The following is a 14,943-nucleotide window of genomic DNA, read 5'->3' as shown; positions in this document are numbered from 1 at the left end:
TTGTTGCTAACAGTGTCTTATTAAACTGTGTTGAGTTTTGCTACAATACCCAAGATACAACTTTTAAAGTCCCCCACCAGTCATAAATAAATTAAACCCCTAAAAACTCATTTCTGTTCATCAGAATGACAGATTAAGGAACAGATTTCAAGATAAAAGTCCCCTAATGCCTTAAAAGCTTAGATTTAAAACTCCCTCCAACACCTTCATTGAGTACATGTGGATTTATGAATATGCAATTAATCCCTGTGTCTTTCTACACCTCACCTCTGCCACTGACTTTCAGCTGAAAATCCCCACCCTCCCCTGCATTTTAACACGATTGGTTCTTTAGGTTTGTGATGTCAGAAACCCACGCTGTCCATGTTTTGTTTTAAAACATAAATGCTCAGCCATGGTACAGATGGACGATTTCACACATCATACATTGTCTAGCTTATAAACAACACCACAAACACAGGCTAACAAGGCTAAACACTTGATTTTCACTGAAGGGGGTCTCTCCTGTTTGTGTTGCTTATCTTCATATTCACAGCTTGTCCTGTACTAGGTGCCGGAATTATGGGTCTATAATGTAATAAACGTCCAGGGTTATATACGGTTATGAAAATATTGGCTTGTTTAATGTTGCCACTAGCTCTGCTAGGGGAAATGAGGGACTCCATATTCTTATCACCACCTCTGCACCACTAACACCCACTTGTTGTTCTAAATTTCCAACCAACATAGACTCCTCGGTCTGTACTTTGAAGACCACCCACCCATCTCAAAAAACCCACTGTTTTCACTGTTGTCAGAAAGACCCGGGTACTTTTATGAGAGCAGGAAATCAGCTCATAGCATCTGCTAATGTAGGGAAAGTTCTCTGTAGAGGTATGAAGAAAAAAACATACGTCATTTATTATATTTTTATTTTTCTATGTAATCACCCTAAATCTCTATATATTTGGGAGCTCTAGTGATTAGCTTTTCAGTTCCGTGAATGAAATATATTTGAAAAATGATATTTGAAACTTTCTTTCAGCTGAGATCTTTCTTCAGATTAGGCAGCAGGTAATTTAAAAAAAACCTTTGCGGTTGAGTCAGGGCTATAGGTCACACAGTCTCACACACACACACACAGCGCCAGACTCAAGTTTCTTCAAAACACTAGTGTTGCTCAGAATGGTTTCGTTATTGTAGCTACTGCAACAAATGTAATGATGGAAATGAACTGATGTATTCTTTATATCCCTCAGAAAGAGTCACTTCCTAAAAGCAGTTTGACCCAATATAAAATTAGCTGCAAGAGAGTAGATTATAGCAATACCCAGAACCTATTCAATTCCCCTTATACACACCCACACCCACCCACACACACACACACATACACATACACACACATATATGTTAGAAATTCCCCACCACAGACAGACATAAAGACAAACAAAGTAACACAAATACAACAAAAGAAACCAAAATGTCATCAACTCTAAACACATCAGTGCATCGTGGGAGACGTAACGCACCTCCTCCTGTTCCCTCACACAAACACGCACATTCAGGCAACATCAGTCCCTTCAGTGGTTACCCAATAAGACACGGAATCAGAAGCTGACCAAGCTTTATTTAGATCAGGACAGACCTAGAAATCAGGAAGTGAAGTGAAACGTATCCAAAATGCTACAGAAGTTGAGTAAATAAAGACATTTCTGTCCAATCAGGAATTTCCAGAGTCCTGTCAGGGGTTTCCAGAGACTAGGGATTAGGACCGTAGCTTTCTTTTTTCAGGATTCTTTTGGATGCATTTGCCTCAAAACATTTAAAAACATGAGGTTTAAATTCATCTCCGCACTCTGTCTCTGTTTGGACAAGTCTGATATTGCGGAATAACAAACTTGATAGACTTTAAAGCCATCAGTGCTATGCTCTTTTCATTTCACCATGGCAACCTCACTTTATATTAACTGGCCTTGAAAGTTAAGAACACTGACTTCTCCTGTTCCCTGGGTTTGAGTCGAATTCATGCCTTTTTACATAAAAGAGCATTGCCACAATGTGTACAAAAAGTAGTTAGGCTATTCATGGATGTACAGGTTATTTTATGATGCAGGCCCAATGTGAAAATCACGCATAGCACAAAGCCTAACCTCTGTTAGCACCGTGTCTTACAGAAACTCCATTTCATTTCTCCCTCAACACTTCTGTGTTGACGAAGAAGCCGACTGACTTTTAGAATCAATCAGTGACTCTTTATAAATAGAAATCATATACATTTATGTTAGGAATTATGTTAAAATAACAATCTATTCTCAGAGTGTAACACAAAAGCAGGAGTCCTAAATAAGCAGAATAGTGTATATATTAAACACAGAACATAGCAGTAAACTTAGTGTTGGGATGGAATTAGTGCTAGGCTTAAAGCTAAGAGCATGAGGAAACAGAGCAGAACTTCTGTCTGTTTCAAATGTCAAAAATACAGAATTAAATGTGTCTTTTAGTGTCCAAATATAGAACAATTCCAGATTTTATGTGAGGGATCTCAACCCTAATTGAGCTACAGCAACCTTCTCCTGCAACAGTTTACAGTGCTGTTTCTGTAACTCTTCTTCAGGGACGTAACAGGCACTCTAGGTTTGGAACTGACCAATTGTGGAAGGGAAACAGTGCCACCAGTGGACGGGAGCTTGCGTGCAGTAACGATGCATTTGTATGTGTGTTTTTATTCGTGTCTCTAGCGCCCCCTAGTGCTCCCCAGCTCTTCCTACAAGTGCCTCCAAACCACACTATGAAAAGATGGTACTTGTTGTGTGTGATCAAGGGTTTCTACCCTGGAAATTTAACCCTTCGCTGGACCTGGAGCAGCACGGAGGACAGGACCACTCCAGCGAGCGTTAGCTGCCCAGTAAAAGCGGCTAATCGGGATGACAACAAACTTCAAATCCATAAGGAAGGAAGCCATACCGGAACAGATGACCTTTATCCACATCGCTGCTTCAGTGGTCCAGATGGCCTCGGCCCGGAGATGCAGTTCACCAGCTCGCTGTCTCTTCCTTCTCGGCGGGCAGCTCGCGCTGATGTCAAGTTCACTTGCTCTGTGGAGGACCATCCAGCACTGGACATCACCCTCTCCACCTCCTTCGACTGGCGTGAGTGGACCCTCTCATTTAATTTCATGCAGCCGTAGTGTTTATAGGACAGTCGGTCCATTCATGGCTCTAATGTCACAGCACATTTACACAGCTGTATATTCATCTTCATCGTAGCTCCGCCCATAAAAAGTGAAGTGATAAAGAGTGTCTAGCCCTAGCTTTTAATGAGGCTGATCTAATACAAGGCGATCATTTACGTATTAAACATATTACACATCTGTCTTGAAGGCAACACTTTGGACACGCCCACTCAGGGAGGGTTTCCTTTGTTTTGGGGCCATTTTCCACATTTTGTAAATGTACAGTACCAGTCAAAAGTTTGGGAACATCACATTCAATAGTTTTTCTATGTGTTTTTTATTATTATTATTATTATTTTCTACATATTAAATGAATACGGAAGACATGAACACCATAAAGGAACACATATGGAATTATGTAGTAAACAACATAGTGTTAAACAAACCAGAATATCTTTTATACTTTAGATTCGTCAAAGTAGTCCCCTTTTGCTTTGACGACAGCTTTGCACACCCTCGGCTTTCTCTCAGTCATCTTCATGAGGGCGTCACCTGGAACGGTTTTCAGTGAACAGCCGTGGCCTCGTCGAGAGTTAATCTGTAGAACCGCTCCCTTCTTAATGTGTTTGAGACCATAACTGGGGTTGTGCAGAGGTAGGGGCTGGTACACAGCTCTATACAGTGACTAGCTCTACTCCACCAATCACTGATGAGGAGATGTGTCCAACCTTTTGACTGGTACTGTACATGTGAGGCATAAAGTGTCCACTCTGGTCAGATAACAGCAGGATCCCTGTTTCAGTGCTGTCCACTTTTGTTGGGACTATCCACAGCGTGTGTTACAACCAGGAGAATATATTTCTCCATCCATCCAACCATTGTTATGTTGACTGCTCCCAGAGGCTGAACCCAACGAAGTGATTGGCTGCCTCAACATCATGAAAATGGCGATCCTCTCTGGGACTTGTGTGCTATTGGTCATTTTGGGTGAGTATGTTTTCTAAATAAATGATACAACATAAAAGATATTTTACATTCTGCAAATACACCTCCTTCACTGTCTATTCTCTCTGCTCCACTGACCACACAGGAGCACTTTATAGTCCTACAGTTATAGAATGTGTGCCTCTTTGATCTTGTTCTTCAAGGCTCAGACCAGGTATGATTTGGGTGCTGGATCATTCTCAGCGCTGCCGTGACACTTATGTGTTGAGCTGGTGTGAGTGGATCAGACACAGCAGTGCTGCTGGAGTTTTTAAACCCTGTGTCCACTCTCTGTCCACTCTGTGAGACACTCTTCCCTCGTTGGTCCACCTTGTAGATGTAGAGTCAGAGACAGTAGCTCATCTGTCGCTGCACAGTGTGTGTCGGTCGTCCTCTAGTCCTTCATCAGTGGCACAGGACGCTGTCGGCTGGATGTTTTTTGGACATTGAGGGGTTTAAAAACTCCAGCAGCACTGCTGTGTCTGATCCACTTGTACCAGGGCAACACACCTTAGCACACCAGCACCACGGCAGTGTCACTCCAGCGCTTCTCTGTGGGGGTTCTTTGAAGTGCAAGATGAAAGGGGGCTAACAAAGTATGCAGGGCAACAGGTGGTGTACAGTTTGTAGTCATAGAGCTACGCGGTGCTCAGGTGTGTTCAGTGGAGCTAAGAGAATGGCAAGTACGCTTAGGTTCGGTTGTTTAAATGTTATTTTGATGATATTAGTGTTGTTGTTCTCTCTGTAGAAATTGTGCTCTGCTGTGGGAGGAGGGCTAAATATTCCAAAATGGAGGTGAGTTATGAATATACACAAACACCTTCACACTCAGGCGAATGTGAGGTTGTAGCGAGGTACTGGAGATGACAGTTTGGCTGAGAGTGCACTGTGGAAACAGATGTTGTGTAACCAAAGCGCCCAATGCCAAGTTTTGGCCGTAGCCTCCCAGCATTGGGCCGTGGATCTGTGGAATATGTTCACTGCCGTGGCTGTGAGCACAGTTCGGTTCCTCTGGGATGAGCTGGGAAGAGTGGGCAGCATCAGTACCCGACCTCATTTATGTTTATGTGGCTGAGAGCCATGAAATCCATGCTGAGATGTTGGGATATCTGGGGTAAAGCTTTCCTAGAAGAGCACTCTGGAGTAATGCCCTTCATTTCAGGAGACGTGTGTGTTTGTGGTGCTAATAAAAGCTGGGTCACCTGACTTTGGTCCATTTCTGTTTTTAAGGCTTCATATTAACGGAAAGAGTCCAGAGAGGAGGAAGACACACACACACACACACACAGACATATCCGGCTCACTCCTGGGATTGCTGGCATTTTGGCGGATTGCAGCGCGGACATTTAAACCAGACGACAAATCTCCCAAACAGCCGCCTCGTCTCGCCTTCCATATCCCATTGGTTATTGGACGTAAACGTAGGAGGATGTTTTTAGCACATGAAAGTGGCCCCGTCCGAGTTGACAGAGTCCAGACGCGAGGAGAAACGACGTACGCTGTGAAATGTGGATGCCAAACATCCTTCAACACCTGGATGTGCTGAGTGGCTGCAGTGCTGAGAATTTATGGCCGTCGTTTCCCTGTGTTTGGGGTCTTTGATGGAGCACGTATACGAAGCCCTGCTGTTTCTCCCTCCCCACGTGTGCTTATTGGAATATATATTTACACGCGTCCCTGAGATTAGCAATCGGAGACAATAACCTTGTACAAATATTTGTGCGGTTTATAAATCATAGCTCATAGCCCCGGCACATACCACAGGGAGGTCCTGCTTGCAGCGGGATGATTAGGAGCGGCGAGGAAATATACCATAAAGATTTTATGACACCACGCTGGCGAGAAAACGGTCGGGACGACAATCCTATCAGCAAACGTACCGTCCCCGTGCTGCAATAAAGCCGTTAAATAACGACAGCTAATTTCAGCTCAGGCCTGAAGAAGCGTATTTGTGGCTGTTTTGAGGAGATAATCGTCTGAGGTTTACAAGTGGAATAACATAGGTATCTGAAGACTAGAATCGGTACTTCATTAATCAGGGGTACGTATGCAATAACCTCATTTGCATAAAGCAATGCGTCAGTGTCCATAAACAGCTTGTGGGTTAAAGACATCACGGTGACTCTTAAGTTGTACTGCTTTGTATTAATACATCACACTTTCAATTGGTCAGTTGTTAGAACTATCACATGTATCATGTATCATAGCTTATACATTTGCAACAGTTCACTGAGTTTTTGACACTTAATCAACAAGAAAAATGATCCTGAACCCTAACCTTAACCCTTACTTTATATATATTCACATATATTTTTGTCACAATCTAATCACAATAAATTGTAGACCTTTTATGATTGTTACAGTATTATAGACAATGCAAGTGTTTTTCTTCATCTTACAACCCCAGATGTTTCTGAATATTCTGCTTCATAAATATGTAATATCTGCTAATAAATCATTTAAAAAATGTAAAAAAAAGAGTTGTGCTGTCTTCACACTTAAATAAGAAGGTTCTTCAAGGGTTCTTCAGTAAAGCCAGTGGTTCTGTGTTCTTTATCGAACCATTTGCATGTTTAAATGGTTCTTTGCACACTGAAATGGCTCCTCAGACTGGGTGAGAATGTGTTGTATACATAGCGCGTTTTTTAAAATAGAAGCATTCATTCATTCATTCATTGTCTGTAACCCTTATCCAGTTCAGGGTCGCGGTGGGTCCAGAGCCTACCTGGAATCATTGGGCGCAAGGCGGGAATACACCCTGGAGGGGGCGCCAGTCCTTCACAGGGCAACACACACACTCACACACTCACACCTATGGACACTTTTGAGTCGCCAATTCACCTACCAACGTGTGTTTTCGGACTGTGGGAGGAAACCGGAGCACCCGGAGGAAACCCACACAGACACTGGGAGAACACACCACACTCCTCACAGACAGTCACCCGGAGGAAACCCACACAGACACTGGGAGAACACACCACACTCCTCACAGACAGTCACCCGGAGGAAACCCACACAGACACAGAGAGAACACACCACACTCCTCACAGACCGTCACCCGGAGGAAACCCATACAGACACCGAGAGAACACACCACACTCCTCACAGACAGTCACCCGGACGAAACCCACACGGACACGGGGAGAACACACCCACTCTTCACAGACAGTCACCCGGAGGAAACCCACGCAGACACAGAGAGAACACACCACACTCCTCACAGACAGTCACCCGGAGGAAACCCACGCAGACACAGAGAGAACACACCACACTCCTCACAGACAGTCACCCGGAGGAAACCCACGCAGACACAGAGAGAACACACCACACTCCTCACAGACAGTCACCCGGAGTGGGAAACAAACCCACAACCTCCAGGTCCCTGGAGCTGCGTGACTGCCACACTACCTGCTGCACCACCGTGCTGCCCCAAAATAGAAGCATCAAAATAAACAAAATAAATAAAAAATAGCACCAAAAATGGTTCTTCTATTGTCTCAGGCTGTAAGCTGTAACTAAAAAAGAACCTTATCTAGCTCTGTGTAGAATCATTCTTAAAAAGAACACATGAGTGCCAACCATTTACTAAAGAACCATGAAAGAGCCATTTTTTGTTGTGTGTGTGTTTGTTGATGTCTGTTGTGGCATGAGACATTTGGCCAGTTTTGTCATTTCCTGAACATCCCTGTGACAAACTGGAATGGAGAAGTGCTGTGTTTTGTAAGCTCATTCTCTTTCTCCTCCTCCTCCTCCTCCTCTTTTGTGACTGTGGCGTATGCCATCCTTTGTCTTTTTTCTCGCAGAAGCAAATAAATAACATTCAAATATTAGCATGAGCACAGGTGAAAGAAAAAAAGGTGGTTTTATTGACTTGAATATTGCGGCTCCTTTATCTCTCACGCTAAGCAAACGCTGGCTCTGTTTCTAATCTGCGCTGAATCACACCGACTACCCGTGGGCAGTGGGTGAAATGGATCCAGGGTAGGGCGGCCCTCTCCATGTTTTTCACCCCGGCCGAGGTGACAGCAGAAACAAAACATCATGTGGACGTTCATAAACACCTTGGTCTTCTGTTTGCAAACAAACAATACGGCATCCTCCTGTGTACACACTGGGCCCTATACAGCATTGTTTTCCTCATTCTGTGGGATGATAAAGCCTACACGTGAGGCTCTAGGCCCTAATCTGACCAGGAAATATGGTATATTCATTAAGACAGGGCCTGGGAATATACAAACTGACCGGCACAGGCATACACCAATGACTGCTCTATAAATGCCATAGTAAACATTGATATCACCTGGATTTGAAAAACAAGAGGCACGTTTATTAAAAATCAAAGTCAGTAGGTCACAGCTCTTGAGTACACTACGCATTCGTAGATTTGAGAGTCAATCTACAATGAACAATCACTTAAATTAAAGCTACACTAGGTAGTATTTCTAGCTTCAAAATCATTGTGATGCTTCACTGAGCTGTAATAGGGAGAACAGCGCTTTAGTCATTGCTACTCCATGCTCAGCACTGCAGAAACTTCACTATGTAACATTTAGAGAAGGGTAGGAAATCATCCCCATTCCCTCCCCTCTCTCCCTTGTTTTCAGGACAGTGCTGTGAAAGTCAATTACACTCTGTAACTGTAGGGGGAGCCCAGGAGCAAAAGTAACAACTCGTTCTTAGAGTTCCTTTAAAAGATAATGCACACCTGGTCAGTATGTGTGACTTGTATCACGAGCTTTTTAACAGTTTCAGGTTCTCTACATCTTTCTACGGGTCTCTTCTATGGCTTTGAAATTCTTCATATTTTATAATTTGTCCACAAGGTGGTGCTGGATGCATTCTCTCATTGCCCACATACAGTCAAATAGGATGAGGGTGCATATATGGCAATGTGCCAGCCAGTCATTTGCTTGGAAATAATGTAATAGCCATGTTGTTAGCCTCAAGACGTCTTCTGCAGTGCTAGCTAACGTTAGCCAGAACATTTTGAGGTCCAAAGCTTGGGAGAATGGGCTGAACCGGTCCCTGGTCCCTTGGCTAGCGTCAAAATGCCCAAACCTACAGCATACTTCAGTTACCTCCAGTCTAGATAGACTTGTATCAGAGTGCATTAATCTCCCCAGGTTGGGGGAAAGGGTTTTTCACCGTCTCATCCGGACTCTTCAAGGGATTCCAGCAAATTCTAAAGCAGTTCAACTTTTTTATCCGGCTCAAAACACCCCGCGCCACAGAGCCTAGTGTGCTGCGAACCGCAGCCGACGACAGGTAGAAGATCAGTGGGTCTAGGCACGCGTTGAACGTGCTCAGCAACAAAGCCTTGTCCCTCCAGGCTGGGTTTTTCCTGGTGATGAATCCCACCACATGCGAGACATTGTAGGGTCCAAAGCAGAATGCAAAAACCAGCAGCGTTCCCAGGGCCAAACCGATGGCTCGGAGGCGCCGTCGTCTACCAATGTTGGGAAGCCGCATCAGGATCCGAATGAAGCTGATGTAGCAGAAGGCGCAGATGATCAGCGGGATGCAGAAGAGGACAATGCAAAGCTCCAGACGAACTGGGAGGAGGATCCTCAGCTGGGCGTCGCTGAACTCCTCGTAGCAGACGTTCCGGGGCGGAGGTCCCATACCTGGAGGGTTGTAGTAGGGCATGATGTAGACAATGCTGAGGTGGAGGATGGACAGCATCCAGAGGAAGATACTTGCCATCACGGCATAGATGGGCCGCCTCCTAAGAGAGTGCTGAATGGGGAAGGCAACGCCCAGGTAGCGCTCCACACTGACAGCCATCAAGAAGAAGGTGCTGTTGTAGATGGTCATGTAGAAGACAAAGCCAGAGAGTGGACAAAGGAAGTAGGGCACCTCCCACTTCATATCGTTGGCCACCTCCTGCATCTTGAAGGGCAGGAAGATGAGGAAGAGCAGGTCCGAGATGGTGAGGTTGAGCAGCAAGATGTCGATGGGCACGGGCTTGCGCCAAACTTTGCAGCCGAAGGTGTAGAAGGCCAGGATGTTGGCGGGAAAGCCTGTGATGAAGGTAAAGACGTAGACCGAAAGGCAAAGGCCCATCTCACAGTCCTGCATGGTGTTCTCGCTTCCTCCAGGTGGTCACTCGCAGAAAAACCTCAGCGTAGCATTGGTCCTAATCTCAGCTTTCTAGTGGAAAACACATGCAAAAAATAACCATCATTTCCGTTCTGTCAACAAATACTACAAATATTTTTCTCCGCGTGACTGTCTGTGAGGAGTGTGGTGTGTTCTCTCTGTGTCTGCGTGGGTTTCCTCCGGATGACTGTCTGTGAGAAGTGTGGTGTGTTCTCCCTGTATCCGTGTGGGTTTCCTCCGGGTGACTGTCTGAGAGAAGTGTGGTGTGTTCTCCCTGTATCCGTGTGGGTTTCCTCCGGGTGACTGTCTGTGAGGAGTGTGGTGTGTTCTCCCAGTGTCCGTGTGGGTTTCCTCCGGGTGACTGTCTGTGAGGAGTGTGGTGTGTTCTCCCAGTATCCGTGTGGGTTTACTCCGGGTGACTGTCTGTGAGGAGTGTTCTCCCTGTGTCTGTTTGGGTTTCCTCCGGGTGACTGTCTGTGAGGAGTGTGGTGTGTTCTCCCTGTGTCTGTGTGGGTTTCCTCCGGGTGCTCTGGTTTCCTCCCACAGTCCAAAAACATATGTTGGTAGGTGGATTGGTCACTCAAAAGTGTCCATAGGTGTGAGTGAATGTGTGTCACCCTATGAAGGACTGGTGCCCCCTTCAGGGTGGTGTTCCCACCTTGCACCCAGTGATTCTGTGTAGGCTCCTCACCCACCATGAACTTGAAAATCGGTTACAGACAATGAATAAAAGTACGAATTACTAGTATGGTGGTGCTCCAGAGCCTTGGGGTCCTGGGTTCGATTCCTACCTCAGGTCACTGTCTGAGGAGTGTGGTGTGTTCTCCCTGTGTCTGCATGCACTGAGAAATAACTTTTGAAATGACTTAATTTTAACCTTTTATCCACCTTTTAACTTTTAATGTAAACATTCAACGTATTCTTCTCAAAGCCTGGCCGAAGAGGAGAGGCAGCGAGGTTCCTCCTGAGTCCTGTGTTTTAATGTGGTTTCACTCGCCAGGCTCTGCATTCACATTGAATATTTAGATCTGTTAAGATTAAAATTGAATGTGCTGTGGGTCTACACTCATTCCCTCCCTCTGTGGGTGTGTCACTACATGAGGAGCTGTTCTAGTTATGACCCTCCCCAGTGTGTGCTGGAGATGAACGGGAACAGGGCCAAGTGTCTTTGTACAGACTCCTGTAAAAGTTCCCTGCAATAAAACCAACAGCTGAGATCCTGAAGCTAACGGCTGTTATTTACACCTTCACCTCGGCGGCTTAACTTTCAGTTCCGAGTGTAAACAACAAGATTACACTTCCAATAACTGCTCAAAACGCAGCACTGGGTTTATCATATTTGTAGTACACAGGGCAGTACACGGGGTGTAAAAAAATGTATTGGATTTTATACTTAAATTTATATGACAATCGCTGTCCATTTTCTCAACTCCACAGATCGTTTCCCACTTTTCCATATTCTCAGTCCAGACGTGACACTGAGTTTTCAAAACTCCAGCAGCACTGCTGTGTCTGATCCACTCTACACCAGCACAACACACACTAACACACCACCACCACATCAGTGTCACTGCAGCGCTGAGAATGATCCACCACCACATCACACCTGCCCTGTGGGGGTACTGACCGCTGATGAACAGGGTGAACAAAGTATGTAAAGCAACAGGTGCACTACAGTCTGTCATTACTGTGTAAAAATGCATTAATTATTTAATTAAGTGGAGCTGAGAGAATGAAAACTGAGTGCAGAAACATGGAGGTGGTTATAATTTTATGGCTGATCTGTGTATAACTGTTTATAACTCTTTTATACACAGGGCATTCAAACATTTGCATGCTAGAGTTTCATTTTAGGCTGAAAACTCATCACTAGTAATTTCTACAACAATATTTAAACACATATTGCTGCACTTGAAACACGTTATATACGTTTGTTGTTAATAAATTATGGTAATAGAAGTGCAATTACTACATTCAATAATTTTATTATTACTTTTTTATTAAATTGTCTACTATTACTACTGGGGATAAAAAGTATAGTTAAGTCAAAAATCAACTACTATAGCAATCATTTAATGGGATATTTTGCTTTATATTACAAACATAGTATTAACAGGTTGTTATTACTACTAACATGTTATTGCTATGTTATTACAAAGATTTAAACAGGTACAGGTTCTCTTCCTTGCCTTTCCAGTGCATTTACAATTATACCCGTTCAGTTGTGTTGTAATTGTTGTAATCTAATTTCATGAATGGAAACAAGTGGTGAGTCAGCATGCCGCTGACTAATGTGAGGGGAAAAAACGACATTGGTCAAGTTCTGTTCGTAAAAAAAGAAGTGATCATACCTCAGCATTCTTCACTTTCATTCCAGCAAGACCGGGTGAGGAAAAGGAGAAGTAGAAACACTAGAAAAGACCGGCTTGTGCAAGAAGGAAAAGTGTAGACTGATGTAAGCCGGGAACTCCTCGGACGCTCTAGTCAGAGCTGGGGCGCTGGTTTCTGAGCCCCTGCCTCCAGCTGCTGCTCTCTGAGAGCATTCGTGTTGACACTGCTTCTTTTCAATGGAGCCTGCAGCGGACCTGCTGCCAGCCTCCGCGACTTCACTGTTTACTCTCGCCACTCAGATAACGGAAAATTAATAAGAGACACCACCAACTACCTCGGATATGGTCACTGCACAACGTCGTTGTGGAAACATCAACCTTGTTACAGAGGCTTATATCCTAGAGGAGCTCGTTTTATTTGGACGGGTGAACATTACCTGCCGATTAACTTACCTTAGTTCAACACTTTTGGAGGAGAACACTAACTGCTCAGTTACTTACATTAGTTCAACACTTTTGGAGGAGAACACTAACTGCTCAATCACTTACATTACTTCAACACTTTTGGAGGAAAACACTAACTGCTCAATCACTTACATTAGATAAACACTTTTGGAGGAGAACACTAACTGCTCAATTACTTATATTAGTTCAACACTTTTGGAGGAGAACACTAACTGCTCAATCACTTACATTAGTTCAACACTTTTGGAGAAGAACACTAACTGCTCAATCACTTACATTAGATAAACACTTTTGGAGGAGAACACTAACTGCTCAATTACTTACATTACTTCAACACTTTTGGAGGAGAACACTAACTGCTCAATCACTTACATTAGATAAACACTTTTGGAGAAGAACACTAACTGCTCAATCACTTACATTAGATAAACACTTTTGGAGGAGAACACTAACTGCTCAATTACTTACATTACTTCAACACTTTTGGAGGAGAACACTAACTGCTCAATCACTTACATTAGATAAACACTTTTGGAGGAGAACACTAACTGCTCAATTACTTACATTACTTCAACACTTTTGGAGGAGAACACTAACTGCTCAATCACTTACATTAGATAAACACTTTTGGAGGAGAACACTAACTGCTCAATCACTTACATTAGTTCAACACTTTTGGAGAAGAACACTAACTGCTCAATCACTTACATTAGATAAACACTTTTGGAGGAGAACACTAACTGCTCAATTACTTATATTAGTTCAACACTTTTGGAGGAGAACACTAACATCTCAATCACTTACATTAGATAAACACTTTTGGAGGAGAACACTAACTGCTCAATTACTTACATTACTTCAACACTTTTGGAGGAAAACACTAACTGCTCAATCACTTACATTAGATAAACACTTTGGAGGAGAACACTAACTGCTCAATCACTTACATTAGATAAACACTTTGGAGGAGAACACTAACTGCTCAATTACTTACATTAGTTCAACACTTTTGGAGGAGAACACTAACTGCTCAATCACTTACATTAGTTCAACACTTTTGGAGGAGAACACTAACTGCTCAATTACTTACATTACTTCAACACTTTTGGAGGAGAACACTAAGTGCTCAATTACTTACATTACTTCAACACTTTTGGAGGAGAACACTAACTGCTCAATCACTTACATTAGATAAACACTTTGGAGGAGAACAGTAACTGCTCAATCACTTACATTAGATAAACACTTTTGGAGGAGAACACTAACTGCTCAATCACTTACATTAGATAAACACTTTGGAGGAGAACACTAACTGCTCAATCACTTACATTAGTTCAACACTTTTGGAGGAGAACACTAACTGGTCAATCACTTACATTAGTTCAACACTTTTGGAGGAGAACACTAACTGCTCAATTGTGTTTCATTAGCTCAACATGCTTAGACGAGAGCTCTAAGTATCTAATCCTTTTATAATAGTTGGCTCAACATGCATGGAGGAGAACACTGAGTGTTCATATTTTGTTACAGTAGCCGCAACACACATGGAGCAGAACATGTGTTGCCATGTCATTTACATTAGCTCGTCACACTCGGAGGAGATAACTAAGTGCTTCTACTGCATTACGTGAGCTCAGAGGAATTCGCCTCACAGAGCAAAAATCACCCGGCCCTTTTTCATAGAACCGCTTAAGTCAAGCTGCATCAGACGCCTTTCAAAAACGTACTGTTCTTTTAAGCTGGAATATGTATGTGATGGTCAGAGGACTGAACTCTTATCAGGATTCATACGCCCTCAGCTGTGTGGGAGAGTTGATTAGGAAAGAAGGAGGGAAAGAGGAAGGGAGGGAGGAAAGTAGCAAAGAAGAAGAGCGGGGGAAGGTAATTAATCAACCTCGCTCATGCACCTCGCTC

General features: G+C 43.6%; 1 protein-coding gene across 1 annotated transcript; it reads right to left on the bottom strand.

Annotated features, from left to right (window-relative positions):
* Positions 1-9,235: 9,235 nt before the first annotated feature.
* On the bottom strand, positions 9,236-12,623 carry LOC136710611 (free fatty acid receptor 2-like). Its single transcript, XM_066686304.1, has 2 exons — positions 12,586-12,623; positions 9,236-10,285 (listed from the first exon to the last, which is right to left on the bottom strand). Exon 2 carries the CDS (start codon positions 10,211-10,213, stop codon positions 9,236-9,238), a length of 978 nt encoding a protein of 325 aa, XP_066542401.1. The 5' UTR covers positions 10,214-10,285; positions 12,586-12,623.
* Between the last annotated feature and the right edge of the window lie 2,320 nt (positions 12,624-14,943).

The sequence above is a fragment of the Hoplias malabaricus genome, chromosome 1 (assembly GCF_029633855.1).
Source record: "Hoplias malabaricus isolate fHopMal1 chromosome 1, fHopMal1.hap1, whole genome shotgun sequence".
NCBI classification, from domain to species: Eukaryota; Metazoa; Chordata; class Actinopteri; order Characiformes; family Erythrinidae; genus Hoplias; species Hoplias malabaricus.
Note: the sequence above shows the minus strand (reverse complement) of the source record. Positions and strands in the feature narration are given on the sequence as shown.

Coding starts and splice junctions, on each gene's coding strand:
- LOC136710611 (XM_066686304.1), bottom strand. CDS start 10,213: ATGCAGGACTGTGAGATGGGCCTTTGCCTTTCGGTCTACGTCTTTACC.